This window comes from Peromyscus eremicus, chromosome 2 (genome assembly GCF_949786415.1).
Source record: "Peromyscus eremicus chromosome 2, PerEre_H2_v1, whole genome shotgun sequence".
In the NCBI taxonomy this organism is placed as follows: Eukaryota; Metazoa; Chordata; class Mammalia; order Rodentia; family Cricetidae; genus Peromyscus; species Peromyscus eremicus.
In genome coordinates, this window is record NC_081417.1 from 18,145,309 (window position 1) to 18,160,352 (window position 15,044).

Genomic DNA, 15,044 nt, shown 5'->3' on the forward strand with positions numbered 1-15,044 from the left:
TTCCTCAAGGATGAGGCATCTACCTATGCTCCAGGAGATGGCCCTCCATCTGTACAAATATGGGCCATGATGAGTGGACTCATACACTTGTTTGGGGAAAGTGGGGTTAGCATATCCTGGTCTTTTCATGGGAATATATCTCTCTGGAGACACCTTTTTACTTACATTATTTCTATGCATTCTCATTAATCATCCAAGGTATAGATACAATTAATGGACAATAGAAAAAAATGAAACATACAGTATAATGGCCTCAAATCCAAGATTGAGAGCGCAGAATACAAGTAGGAATTCACAGGAATTAGATTAATTAACAAACAAGAATTTTGATTTTAGACACCTCTTTTCAGCTTTTCTCATTTAAACAAATCCAGAACACACACAATTTCTTACCATGAAGTTGGAAAAGGTGGGGTGTGTTACAGAAAGGAATTAAATACACTAGACACAGTTTTACTATTCTTATTAGTGGTTTGAACAAATGTAAAATGATAATAAATAGTAATCCTCTGTTTATTTCCTGGTCCATAGAAAAGTGTTTAATTATTTTTCAAACAATTGGACTCTATTTTTCTGTCTCTAGTCTTTTTTTTAAACAACTGACCTTTGGGCCCAGAAGTCAGGTGACCTCCCTGAGATCAATGCATTATACAAGCATCTCTGGCTGCCTGGAAATATTGCCTTTAAATAACTTCCAGACAATAAAATTTTTTAAAGGACAGATTATTTGAACATAATGATTCTTATTAAGAAAGTAATACACAGTCATGCTAAATTATATTTTATCATCAAAATTAAGCACTGTGAAGATTGTGGGTTAAAGTCAAACATGGATGGAAATATCAAGAGACAAGGGTGTCTTACCAAACTTCTCAGTCATGGAAAGTAGAAGACATCACATATATTGGAATAAAAATCAGTTTTCTATAAGTTATTTGAAAAACAATCTCCCATCCATGAATATATCAGCTTACCTTAAATACGAAGCAACTATTCATATATAACACATGGCATGTGTAATTCACTGTAGGTGATGAATAAGTACTTATTGGATAAATAAATGAATAAGTAGAGAATAAATGACTAGTTTCATGGAATCTGCAAACTCAGCCAGAATAATTATTATCAAAATTGACAGTCTGGATTTTCACAGTGAAAAAGAAAAAGAAAAAAGAAAAAAAAAACTCAGCCAAAAGAAATTCTTCGTTGTGGCCGCAAGAGAGTCTTTATGCTTTTCAACCCCCATGCAATCAGGATGGAAAGATAGAGAAAATTAGTTGTTGCAAATTCTCAAACCCTATGGTCCAATAGAGGTAGATTTCTAATTATGCTGAATCACTATGTTTAATCTAAAGTTGATTAAAAATAGAATCCTTGAAAATCATAAAAATAAAATTAAATCCCTAAAGCCATTAGTGAATGAGACAAGAACAATAATGTTCACCTGAGGATGGTGCTCAGCTTTCACCCTATTAGATTTTGAGATAAGTGCTAAAAGCTTTTGTTATTTAGTCTATGTTTTTCTTACTGAGAAACCTTTTAAGGCCAGAGAAGAGCATAATAGTCTATGTAGTAATCACTTCTTCCTAAGCAATAGAAACTATTTTTACATATAAATGAAGAACCATTAATATTGGGAAAAATAAATTATTCATTTGTACTTATCTGTCTCTGTTAAAATAAGGAATTAAATCACATTTATATTTTAAATTATATTTCACAAGTTTTATTTCACAAGAATAGAGTATTATTTTTAAGAGAAATATTCTTTGAAACTAATTTTCATTCAGTCTTAAGCCAAATTAATCATTTACTGGGCTCCAAATAAAAGGGCTAATTAAAGAATTTATATGATAGACTCTATCAATGGCATTACTCCTTTTATCCAATCTATAGGGTCTAAATGCTTAAGTTCTTATAAATATACCTCTGCAAAATATCTTACATCAAATCAATACATAATGTTTACGTGTCAATCAATTAACTATAAGTTTAGTACAGTGATTACAAGAACTAGAAAACACGGGCTCTTGTTTCAGAGATTATAATTAGATTTAGAGACAAGATTAACAAGCTAATGAAACAACTATTTGAAAAGACATTATATAATTAGATAGTGCTTTAAGAAGGCACACATTATAATTATAAAACTAAAGAAAGATGATCCAGGAAAGCTGGAAAGGTTAATGAATCCATCTTAATTATCTTCATTTTATTGTTATTTTGGGCAGCTATTTATATACTGTTGGTAAGTTTTGTAAAAATGAGTTCTTATATTGGTTTCCTTCTTTTGACAAAGAATTTGAGAACAAATTATGAAGAACATGAGCTCAGCGTTCCAAGACAAGACTCTCCAGGTATTCAAGCCCGAGGCTGGCGATCCCGTGAGTCTTTTACACATTGCAGTAGTGCTGCATTGTGAGTTTGATGGACTTCTATGACTGGCAACTTTACTACGCAGAGAAGCAAAAGTATCTAAGCAAAAGGCACAGCAGGAGGTGCAAGAGAGCAGGAATGCATTTTCCTTTTCATCTCAAATACTTATTGAGCTCACGATATGTGCTGAAAAAAAAAATCAATGAAAAGCGAAGTAGTCACGACGTCTGCCTTCATGAAGCTCAGATTTGGGGAGGAGGCATTAAACAAGGAGTACAATAGATCTAGACTTGTAAATGATATAGTTGCTACAGAGAATTCTTTTTTTTTTTTTTTTTTTGTGTAAATGAGTTTATTGATGAATACACAAGGTAAAGTTTCTCCCCATCCCCCCACCCCCCCACGAACAGATCCCAACAAGAACAGAAGAATAAGCATTCTTAGGGCAATCTTTACCCTCACACCTGGCTCCATGGTCCCAAGCTTCACAACACAGACACATGGACCAGGCTTGGCTGAGGACACACTCAGGGAATCTGACCCGAAAGAGCTCTGGTGCGTTCGCTCTCCTACCCTCTATACTCCAGCGTGTCAGAGACACACTTAGGCCGAAGAGAGTGGACACAGGGGAACTGACCCCCGTTCTCCAATCTGGTCAAGTTTGAAAGGGGCCCGAAGGGAAGCTGTGGCAGGGGCAACAGACTGTCTCTTCTGGAGAGCCCCTTCAGGTGAAGCAGCATCCCCCCACCCCCACCTCCCACAACTGCCTGGGGTGAAATGAGAGGTGCCTTCCCCATGGGGTCAGACATCACGGATCGGCTCAGTTAGGCCAGCAGAGAACAGCAGCTGTTACCCATCACTGCAGAGGCTGAGAGGCCTCACTTTCAGGGGTAGACACATTCTGGCATCAATTATTCTCTCTGCTTGCCCTGACACATACTCTTCTTTTGGGAACTACAGTTTGCTTTGAGAGGAGAAAACTGTGTTTGTAGTGTGAACCCCTTACACTACTCATCTCCAACGGACTCCATGAATGAGTCTCACTCAACAAGGGAATTTTGTCAACTTGCTTTTCCACCCAACGTATCACCAACCTACCTGCCTCCCACACAACCCTGCAGTATTTCCTATTCCCCACATGGTGAGGGAGGGATGTATTTCCCTTCCACCAGCCAGCAATCCTCTTAAAGATTCTCGAGGCTTATGGAACTGCTACAGAGAATTCTTATGTTCCTATGAGTATGCAGACCAGAAAATGTTAATCGAACAATGAAACTTAGAATAAAGTTTCATGAAATATGCACAAGTATATGTAATAAAATACATAACATATATTGATGGAGAATGTATATAAAGCCATATTTTAGGTGGTAAAGACAGTCTATGGGGTGGAATAAGGCTAAATAGTAGAAGATAAGAAAGATAAAGAAAATAGCTTTCCATGATCATACTGGGATGTATAATTAGAAGCCATTTTAAGCAGACACTACTGTGATTATGTCAAAGTGACAGGGTCCCAGGAGTTCTATGCTCTGACCTGAGATTTTCTGAATTGTTTCAGTTCATTTTACAACAACCATGCTATTTTTAATCTCTTAATCATGGGTGACTTATTCTTTCTCAGTGATCTAAATGATTATGTTGGGCTTAATAATTAATAAATGACAGAAATTTATTATCCTATTTCTTGAGGCTTTGAAGTCCAAGATCAATACACCAGCAGGTTGAAAGAGGTAACAAGCTCCCTAGGAGATCTCTTATAAAGGCCTTCATCCCATTCAAGAGGGCTCCTGACTAAATCACCTCTCCAAGTTCTCACTGACTCAGGAAATCACCTCAGAGATTTGAATGTAAAGAGACACAGACAGTTGGAGAAATGTTTTAAAAAGAAGTTTTTTTTGAAAAACCTTTCACTTCAGCCGGGTGGTGGTGGCGCACGCCTTTAATCCCAGCACTCGGGAGGCAGAGCCAGGCGGATCTCTGTGAGTTCAAGGCCAGCCTGATCTACAGAGCGAAAGTCAGGACAGGCACCAAAACTACACAGAGAAACCCTGTCAAAAAAAAAAAAAAAAAAAGAAAAAAAAAAGAAAAACCTTTCACTTCAAAAATAATGATTTCAGGTTTTTGAAATTAACTCCTGCCTAAATAACAATTTTTTTTTAGAATAATGTGGTTTTAAAGATAAAAACTTTGTAGTGAGATGGTTGTAGTGGTAAAGATTTTATAAGAGCAAATTTTGTTGGTGCATTGGGTATGTGGGAAGAAACAATCCAAGAGGTGAGTACAGTGTGCTTTAAAGAGATTTTTGTTCCACTTCGACTGAATTTATCTCGTGCATCTGGTTGATAATAGTAAAGCTAGAAAGATTACACTTATGTATAAATAATTTACCCTAGAAAACTTTATTTCGAGTAGTAATTGACTTCATTACACCATTAGCAACTGCCCATGGCTTCTCATCTTCTCAATGAGGGAGTTCACTTAAGATGAAGGGAAAGTTCAAGTTCTTCATGGGGAAGAATTCATGACAACCAGAAGGAAATATCAAAATACTAAAAATGTTTGAAATATCAGCCTCTAATACCGATGATTTGAGAAACAGTGACACTCTGAGCATTCTGGAGAACAATGAGAAAATAGAGCAAAGCAAAGCGAGCAAAGGAGGGCAGGGAGCAGTCTAAAAGTAGAAGCTGACTTCCAGGTGTGAAGGAGGGAAAATGGGAGAAGAATGGAATTAATGTCCACAGGGAAAAAAAGAATACCTTTTCTACAGTGTAGCAACTCCCACACTTTAAAAACCCAACACAATAGACATAAAAAGCGGAGATAAAGGCAGCAATTAAAATAATTGCCTCTATACTGTACATCCAAATATATTCTATGGTTGGGGAACTAGCCCTCTTTTCATCAGAATAAAACACTTCAAAGTGACTTTTAAGAAAGGCCTTGAAATATTTTGATTTCTGATACACAAAATAGCTAAAAATATGGACTGTTCTTGAGATGGTATGACAATAAAGAGAGCCTAAGTCTTGATTTTCGCTAGACCTTGGGAAATCTCACGCTTCTATACAAGCGATTCAAGCACCTCTGGCACATCAGTTAACTGTCACTGATGAACTGCAGGCTGTGAATCGCAACGCAGTCTTATAAAGTCTTTGTGGAGATTAAACAAAATGATACAAATAAGTGCCTAGAATGTAGCTGTCTAATAAGTGACTCTCCCTATTCAGTTATTAATTGCACATTTCCCCTAGAAATTATTTTTTTTAGAAATAAGTGAGATGCCTTGACACAAATTTGACTTCACTACCATCTTTATCAGAGAAAATTAGAGACAATTTATTTCTTAAATTATAACTAAGGATAAATCATTTTCACATAAAATTTCCTTAAAATTATCTCTGTTGTAAATCTCCCAAGGTATGATAACACTTTTTATTGTAAAGTAGAATTTGGCTTATTAATTTCATACTCTTCCATGTGGGTTGGGGATATCTCTGTCTCTATTCACATTAGAGGCTGTGGAGTGACTTGATTTAGGAAGAAACCAAGATGCTATTGATAAAGCATCTTCATAGGAAAGAACAGAGCTTCCAATCAACTCTCAGAAATGCTTATATTTGTTTTTCTTCATTTCTTTGATAGAGAAAATGATGCTCCAAGTTAGTAAACAGGCTTAGCTAAATACTGAAGTAAAAACACATCTCAAAAATGGATGAATAACAAATAAATCTGTTGTCCTGGGTGGGCTGTAGGACAAATAGAATAAGTAACTGGAGATTTAATAGTAAGTTAAAGTGATTCATGTCTTTCAGCTTCTGTGGGCAAAAGTACACCCACAAAGGATGTAACGAAGTAGTGTTTCTTTCACCCATGCACATAAGTCTTTCTACTCTCTAAATTCTCAAGGGATTAAACTGGTATGAAATTCAAGAATATTTTGATTTCTACAGTAGGTGGGATTATGAGGGAGTTAGTGAATAAATATTAGATGTTGCTACATCCAAATTTTGGCAGTCATCCTAAATACACAGAGGACAGGACAGACCCCAAGGCCCAAGGAATAGTGTGACAAGCATGATTCCAGAAGAGTGTAGGGAAGCTAGGACACTGGTCAGTCAAATGGATGGAAAAGTCAAGAGCAGGGGGTTTAGTGGGATGTACAGGACCATGGACACCTTAGTGAGACCAGGATGCCCATTAGAACACAGAGATTTTCCTGAATTCAGGGTTTTCAACTACAGGTAACTTCAGGTTTTCTGATGATCCCACTGTTAGAATATTTTAAGAATTTTAACTTCTCTGAGCCTTTTTTGCTCTTCAAAAGGGGTTGGTTATGTTTCTATATAGTATAAGATAATAAAGATTTTTGAGGCCAAGTAAACAATTCTTCGATCTGTAGGAAACCCAAGTTGTATCAGCCAAGAATCTATACTCCTCTATTGGGATGCAGCATCCTGGTTTCAGTTCACATTCTCTTTCCCCTGAAACTGTGATAAATTGTTCACATATGCTCAGGAGAGCAAAGTAGGATAATGATTCAAAACCAGGATTTTGCTGTAGCAGTTGGTAAAGAACGGCAGTCTCTCTGATAGTTTCCTAGGCTGTCTTCTAGCCATCCTGACCTCTCAGTCCTTCTGAGAGAAGAGCTGATAGAGATAAAGGAAGAGGTAAACAATGACCACGATTCCAGTACCTGCTTCCCACACACTTCATAGTCACCTCCGGCTTCATCTGACACATGAGCAAGGTTTATCTTCCTTAAGTTAACTTAGGTTTTTGTCACAACCAATGAACTCCTTCTTTTCATAGTATCATTTTCCTTATTGTGACCTTTTCCCAAGTTGAGCAAAGGAGAGATTGAGGAATATCTGTTCAAAAAATGATTTTCCCTGGCTCCACAGCTCTGAGAATCCTGTATCTCCATCCTTTATCCAAAGCATTCTAAACACCATGTCTCTTGAAAGCAGTTTCCACATGCTGTTGTCTCAAAACAGGAGGCTTCGGGTGTGGACAAAGGATCAACCCTTTACCTAGTTTCTACAGGTAAGCTTTGGTCATGCACAGAAACAGCCTGTGTTTGATGCTGGCTTCTCTTGGCCAGTTTGAGTTATGAGCACTGTTCTGCCAGGGCTTCTCAGCCAAGGTCTTAACCATTGAAACTCAACCATGCCTTGCCCAGGCTGACCGCTCTATTAGGGACTTTCCTGGTCATTTGTTCCTTTGGCATATAGCTCTACTACCTTCCACCCTCTGGCTTCTTGCTTATAGCCACCACATACTTGTAATTAACATCTGGGATTGTGAACTATTCTACTCTTCAGGTACTAAATTTGTGGTTTTACCTCCTACATCCTCAATTCCAGTTGAAGGTGGTATAGGCTACACTAACAAGGAGATCCATCTCACTCACAGTTAAAATGGCAGTGGATTTTCTAATCATAATACCATGTACAACTATATTGCATACCCTTCAGAATGCCCTAATGTTTACTGCATGATGTTAACCCTGCATTCTTTTTCTGCTCCTCACAACATATGTCTCCCCTTAAGCAGTATAATGAATAACTCAGGAAAGACAGTAGCATTATCAACCAACTCATCATTCTTTAGTAATTAACCGTCATGCATAAATATAGGCTAAACAACTTTTCTATTTTAGAAGAAGCATAACTCTGCCATCTGAAACAAACTCTTTGATATAATTACTCTCTAATTATTATGGGATTTTAATCTCATCATTGGCGCATGAAAACTGCTTTCAAATGTTGGAGAGACATGTCATAAAATATTCATATTCTGAATAGCCCTAAGGAGTAGACTAAGTGGAAATTAGAGAGAGTGAGAAAAAAAAACAGTTTAGTATAGGAAAGAATGTTTCAATTCCAGAACTAACTCGTTTTAGTAGTTGATGATATTTCTGTCACTCTGGTGAGCTAACCAGCACAGGGTTGAAATATCAGAGCTCAGCATCCAAAAGACTATTTTAGTCTGGAACAAAGAATCTTCTGTTTGAACGTATGAGTTCCTAGTCATGAGCCCCTCTCTGAGAGTCTTGGGATACTTTCTTTATGTTCACTTTCTGCATCATGAGCAAAACCATCTGGTCTACCATTTGGTCTGCCCTGACAATCTGGAGCTCCTAAGTGCAGTTCACTGGCAGAATTGCCTTAGGTCTCTAGGGAGACTTTCTCCCATGCTTCTGCTATGACTAATACCTCAAGGATTGATGCTAAATTTTCTTTTTTTCATCTAACTGACTGCCAAATGTACCTGTGCTGGCTTTCTAGTGAGTAAAATTACTTCCTATGAGCTGTAAAAGTTTCTCCCTGACCTACCAGTCTTACCTTTATTCTTTTTTATTCACGGGGTGCTGGTCCTCATTTATGAGCATCTAACTATATATTTAGTTTTTGCTAATATTATTTTTCCCAAACTTAAGTATTAATAGAATTGTATTTTTTCTGAGTATGTCTTATTTTCATACAAGATGAGAAAACAAATGTGTGTCTAGAAATATACCTGAGCTGGGAGGGTTGCAATAAAAAAAAGCTAACTTAAATCACTGGGAGATTAACAATTTTTTTCTTTTCTTAAAGAAGAAAGATTGGGCATATCTGCCTAGAAAGAAGACAGTTCATATGGAGATTGAAATTATAAGTTTTAATAAGATGGAGGTGAAAATTTCTATTTATTTTGAAATATTAGCTTGTTCACAGTTACTTTAAGAAGTGAGTTTTCAATAATGTCACTCTTTGTTAACAATGTTTATAACTTCATCATCTTCTCTTCATCAGTCCATCTAATTCAAGTATTGTTTTTGCATACTCCATGAATCGCTCTGCAACAGTAATCCAGAAAGAAAAACATTCTAAGTGTTCAGACCTCATGAAAAACCCCTATCAATTTAAAATATTGATTTTAAAAAGTGATAGTTGAACATATGATGCCTTCAAATTTCTTTTCTTTCACTCGAGGTTCTTTTCGCTTTTAAAAACTCTGCATTGAGCAAAATGTTGAGGTTAGATGCATGAGGAATTCAGCTTCTGGGAAACCATTCCCCATCCTCAAAGTCTGACACAGCTTCAAACACGCAGAATGCTGCCTGGGATTCGCCTTAGAATGAGATTTTCTGAGCACTGAGCTCAAAATCATGCCCTATCCTGGACAGTGAATGTGAAGCGCTTTCCTTAAAGTCAAGGGCCACTGGTTCATAGGCTGGCTTGAAAATGAATTTAAAAACTCTTTCAACTAAGGCATTCCTTTTATAAGAAATAATTTACCTAACTTTGATAATTAACATACATTAATTTTACTGCATTGTAGATGCAAGCAATACTTAAACTTCTCTAGAAGACTGCTCCTATGGCCAAGTAAATATTCAACCACAAGACATTGGGAGGGACAAGGACCAGGGAGCTGCTGTAAGTGCAGAGAGAGTTAATTTGCTTGGTTCTCTCCCACCAACATTAATTGGCTTCTGGTGGGCCAGGCTGTGCTACTGATTACATTAGAGTGACTTTGGTTGTTGGGCAGTATCAGTATTTGGGAGGGTAGCATATGCCCTGAGAAAGTCAGTAGAAAAGGAAAAGCAATTGACTTTTATAGCAAAAACTTGGATCTTACAAGATAAAAGTTTTTTTTTTAAAAAAGCTTAAAATAAAGCTTTAGAATTTCTATGTTGAAGTTTGAATTAATCTTTGTAAAAGATCAAAGCTTGACACTGACAACCTGTTTTAAGGAGGAATTTCATGAATATAATTCAGAGGTCTCCAACTAATATTTTTAATTTTAAATTGATTATAATTATGCCAGAAAACACAGTTGTTGCTAATGCATATGATAGTAACCAATAGTAATATACATTTCTTTAGACTTGTATAAATCATTACACATCTCAGTTTTTGGTACTAAGTAGTCTTAAAAGTATACAGAGTAATACAAACTATGAAAAACGTAAGTAAAATGGCAAAATCCAACAAATAAAACCAACTGAAAACTTTCTCCTTAACTTTAGTAAATATGCATTGAAAAATATTCATGATACCAAATTCTAAAACTAGAACTCTTAATAAATGTTCCAAATCCAGATACTTTTAAAACCTGACATAATAAAGAGGCAATCATCAGTATGCTTGATGTAGTGTTAGAATACCAACTTCCAACAGGATACCCAAGACACAAGGGGAGCCTCTGTCTCCTCTGCATCCTTTGTCCCGATGGCTTCCTTCTCTGCATGGTCGCTCTGTTTCCTCAGTATCCCTTTAAAGTTTACCTAAGATCTGCAGTCTCCTCCATCTGCGTCATTTTAGCTGGTCCCTTATTGGAACCACAGTGACCTATACGATGTTGCTGGAGTTCTTGACTAGGATACCTTTGCCTTGCATAAAGTTGAAGTACTTTTAAAAACTCAGAATATAAATTATTTCTCACCCAGACCATTCTTTCCTCTGTTAATCCCCCCACTTTCAGCTGTATAGTTGACACTTTAGCGATCAGAAATTACTCTTTCTCACCTCATGCATCCAGAAGTTTCTCCATGCCTTTTCTTTTTGTTTCTTATTTTGTGAATAACTATTTTATTTCCAACATAGTATTTTTATTGATTATTTGGGAATTTCACCCAATCACACCAGCTTCCCAGTCCCCCCCAGGCCCACTCCCCCAACTTTTGAGCCATCTCTTCTCCTGAAAAAAGAGACAAAAATACTCCAAGTACAATTTGTGTTTCCCATGGACTCATATGCTTTTTCTTGATTGGAATGTTCTCCTCAGTTTCCTGCACTTCTTTACATAAGCAGTTTTACTTTCCTGTCATATCTAAGTTCCTGAGCCACACTGACCTATGATGCCCTTCTTTGTGATTCCCAGATATCCTATAAATATATCAATCACAGAATTTTTGATAGTATACGGAAATTATCAGTTACTGAGCCTAATACTATTTCTGACAAGAAGAGACTTAAGGCATTGTCAAAGCAATTGAAAATCTTGTTGAATTATAGAAACTTACTGATAGTTTAAAAATTATCAACCACTTGAGTAAAATGAATTTAACCTTCTAATTTTTTAAATAGTTTGCCTCAAGCAAATGTTTGTTCATAGGTAGAGCTCCAGAGCTTGTCTTAGCAGACTGGCTTATTGCCTGGAACCATGTCGGTGCTTTGCCTGAAGCACAATGTGATTGTTCAGCAGTAGGTGATGTGGTGGGTCTCCAGGCGTGTGTGAATCCATGCTCTTTTGTATTAGACTTCTATAATTGTGACGGTGAAAAATAATATGATTTGGTTCAGTAACCTTAAACTAGCAGTACATTTCTGTTGATCTGTATCCTAAAGTCCTTATTATCTTATATTTTCAGCATGGGAGAATATGAACAGAATCTTCCTACTCCAAAAGAGAGAGTTCCACATGCCAAATAAATGACGGTCATGGATCACCCTGTGTATCATTCTCCAGAGCTATCCCCTGCCCTACATTACCTGCATCTCTCAAGTGGCAGTGATTTTCAGTTTATAACTGCACTAATTTCATCTCAACATACCAGTATAATAATATCCAGAGGACAATTTTCAAACAAAGAAAGTTTGGCTTATACCAAAGATGGATAGTAAGATTTTACTTATTTATTAATGACAGACTATATTTATCATATCCTTTTTGTCTTATATTCTATAAAGAAGATACAATATAAAACTAATAGAATATTTATTTTAAAGATATTGAAGGTTTTTAGAATAATTGCATTTTTAGGAAAGGATATTACAGAATTAAACATTACAGAATGTACCATCTACGTGTCTCTGAGTGACTCATTCACATCCTCTCCACCTCATTCCAGAGTCCACTGATAAGAACTATTCCTTACTTGGTATTGTGTGTGTCAATGGTGTGGAAGAGCTCATGTAGTTCTTCTCCACTGAGAACTCCATCTGCAAAATATGCTTTAAATTCCTCAAAGGACAATTTTCCATCATCTGAAATAAGAACAAACAGAAAAGAAGCAAATCAATGTCATATACTGGTCTACTCTTGATTTTTAAAACTTACTCCTAGTGTTAGTGCCTGTCCTATTTATGTGGGGCACACATACGTTTAAAAAAGAATGAATGAAAGAAAAAAGAAAGAAAGGGGGGAAGGAAGGAAGGAAAGAGAGAGAAAGGAAGGAAAGAAGGAAGAAGAAGAAGAAGAAGAAGAAGAAGAAGAAGAAGAAGAAGAAGAAGAAGAAGAAGAAGAAGAAGAAGAGAGATATGTTTGAAGTGTTAAAAAGAAAAGAAACCAATTTACTGTCTCTTCATTGGATAAAGAAACTGATGAATGCACTGATGTATGTCTTCTTGGTTTTGAGTATTTTTGGCTGGTTTATTGCCTTCACAAACATTTAACATTCAAGGAAACATTTACCTAGCCACAGAAAATGATATCCACACAGCAACATAAGGGCCAAGCAGACGTTTCACTTACATGACACCAAGCCTACACAGAATCTATCAGACTGCAGGATAAATACTAGATGCTTAACAAGTATGTTTTGATTGTTACTTATATACAGTAACAAGTACATAAGTTACTGTAATTCAACAAACTATGTTCATTGTTGTAGTCATTAAACTAGTGAGTGCTTTTAAAGCTAAACACATTTTTCTTATTTGGGACACAATAGCAGAACACAATCAGAGTCTAATAAAAGATAAAATGTACAGACATAGCATACGTATTTTTGCACAGCTGGGAACTGTAAATTCAACAGGAGACAGATGCACTTTAAAGGTATGGGAATTCGAGTAATGGATTCTTTTCACTTCTAAGAGTGAGGGGCAGGGTTAGTATCATTTACACCTGACTTTGAATAAAAGCTCCAGATAAGCATAGCTGGAAAAAAAAAAACCCACACAGATTATCAACATGCAAACTATCTACGCAGGGCACAGAAACAACAAATCTGAAGGAGTGAAGGGCGCCCCAGGGAGAGTGAGCATCCTTTGCTGTGCACAGTCATCTATCAGCTTTTTCAGAGAGGCTGCCAAATGACTCTAAGTGATGGAATAAGCCTTTGCATTTATAACACAGGAGCCTACTCAGGCAGACCAGAGAAGGAAGTTGCCCAGGATCACAAAGCTCCTCACGCAGACCAACCGGCAATACTGCAATAAATAAAATAGAGTCCTGTCACTGAATAAAAAGTATGATTTAATAGGACTAGACCATCAAGATTATTTAGAACAATTTTCCAACAGATGGACCCAGACTGCCTGAAGTATTGTTTAAATGCTGGTTCCTGGGTGCTGCCCTAGCATCAGAATCACACAAAGAGCTCAGAGTGTGGGTCAGCAAGATGGATGGTTTTTAACGCCTGTACAGCTTCTCCTTGCATTCCAGGAGGTATTACTCTAAAGGAAACAGCAGGCCTGCATTACTCAGTTCTTCAGTAAAGACTTAAAGACTGGGGTATTTTTAAAGATCCTAGTTGGTGAAATACAGATCCTTGAGAGATTTTAATTTTCATTTCACTTTGCTTTTTCATTGAACAGTCACGATACACCGAGCTTCCATTTCATTCTTGCTAACAGTTAGCAGAGACGATGTGGATAAAAATCTGGATCTGGATCAAGCTTACAAAGCATCCCTGACCTGAGTGACCTCCTGGGCCAGTTACTCTCAGCCATGCAACCCCAGCATAGCTCAGCACAGTGAGAAGATCAACAGACCGGCTTCTCTATTGTCCGATCCATGCTTGTTTTTTAGTGAGCTATGGAAATTTAGCCCCATTCAGCCTATTGTATAGCTGGATTGCATCTTCTTATTTTGATAAAGAAATAAATAAGCAAGTAGAAGGAGAAATTGTTCATCAACTAGAAATTGTTCAGTCAGCTGTAGTGGTGCACACCTGATACGCCAGCACTCAGGAGGTTAAAGCAGACAAATCTAGATTCCAAGGCTACAAAGTAAGGCCCTGCCCATAAGCAAACAAACAAATTAATTAATTAAAGAGGAAAAACTATAAATGAACACACTATTTTCTCCACTGTCGCTGTGTTATGCAGTAAATATGACCTTACAAACTGATAATGGGATGTTTCTTTCTTTTTTTTTTATATTTCAGGTTTTATTTTATTTTATTTATTTTATTTTATTTTTCTTTATTAAGAAATTTTCTACTCACTCCTCATGCTATCCACAGACCCCCCTCCTCCCTCCTCCCACCCCCAGCCCTCTTTCCCAAGCCACCCCACATCCCCACATCCCCCAAATCGAGGTCTCCCATGGGGAGTCAGCAGAGCCCAGCTCACTGAGCCTAGGCAGGTCCAAGCCCCTTCCCACTACACCAAGGCTGTGCAAGATGTCACACCACAGGCACCGGATTCTAGAAGCCTGCCCATAGACCAGGGACAGATCTAATGGGATGTTTCTTATGGTGAACTTTTAATATTCTCCAGTGAGTTGAACCAGGCCTCAGAACTGTGGATTCCTGTGCTTCCTGTGGGTGGGGCAGGCCTCTGAGGTATGCTGCTTTATAACTAGGGGAACAGATTTCAAGCAGTAATGCACATTTTATAAAATAAAAGCTTCGGCTAGCAAATGCCCTGCTTTAAAAAAAATAACAAAAAAATCTCCTATTGGCAAAAAAATATATATATAATAAGAGAATATAAGCATTAAATTGC

At 37.1% G+C, this 15,044-nt stretch overlaps 1 protein-coding gene across 1 annotated transcript in view; it reads right to left on the reverse strand.

The window, feature by feature from the left end:
- Positions 1-15,044, reverse strand: part of Necab1 (N-terminal EF-hand calcium binding protein 1) — a 150,075-nt gene that overhangs the window by 110,818 nt on the left and 24,213 nt on the right. The window contains exon 3 of the mRNA XM_059255604.1: positions 12,248-12,356. Within this exon, the coding sequence (XP_059111587.1) occupies positions 12,248-12,356 (109 nt within the window). The remainder of the gene's footprint in view (positions 1-12,247; positions 12,357-15,044) is intronic.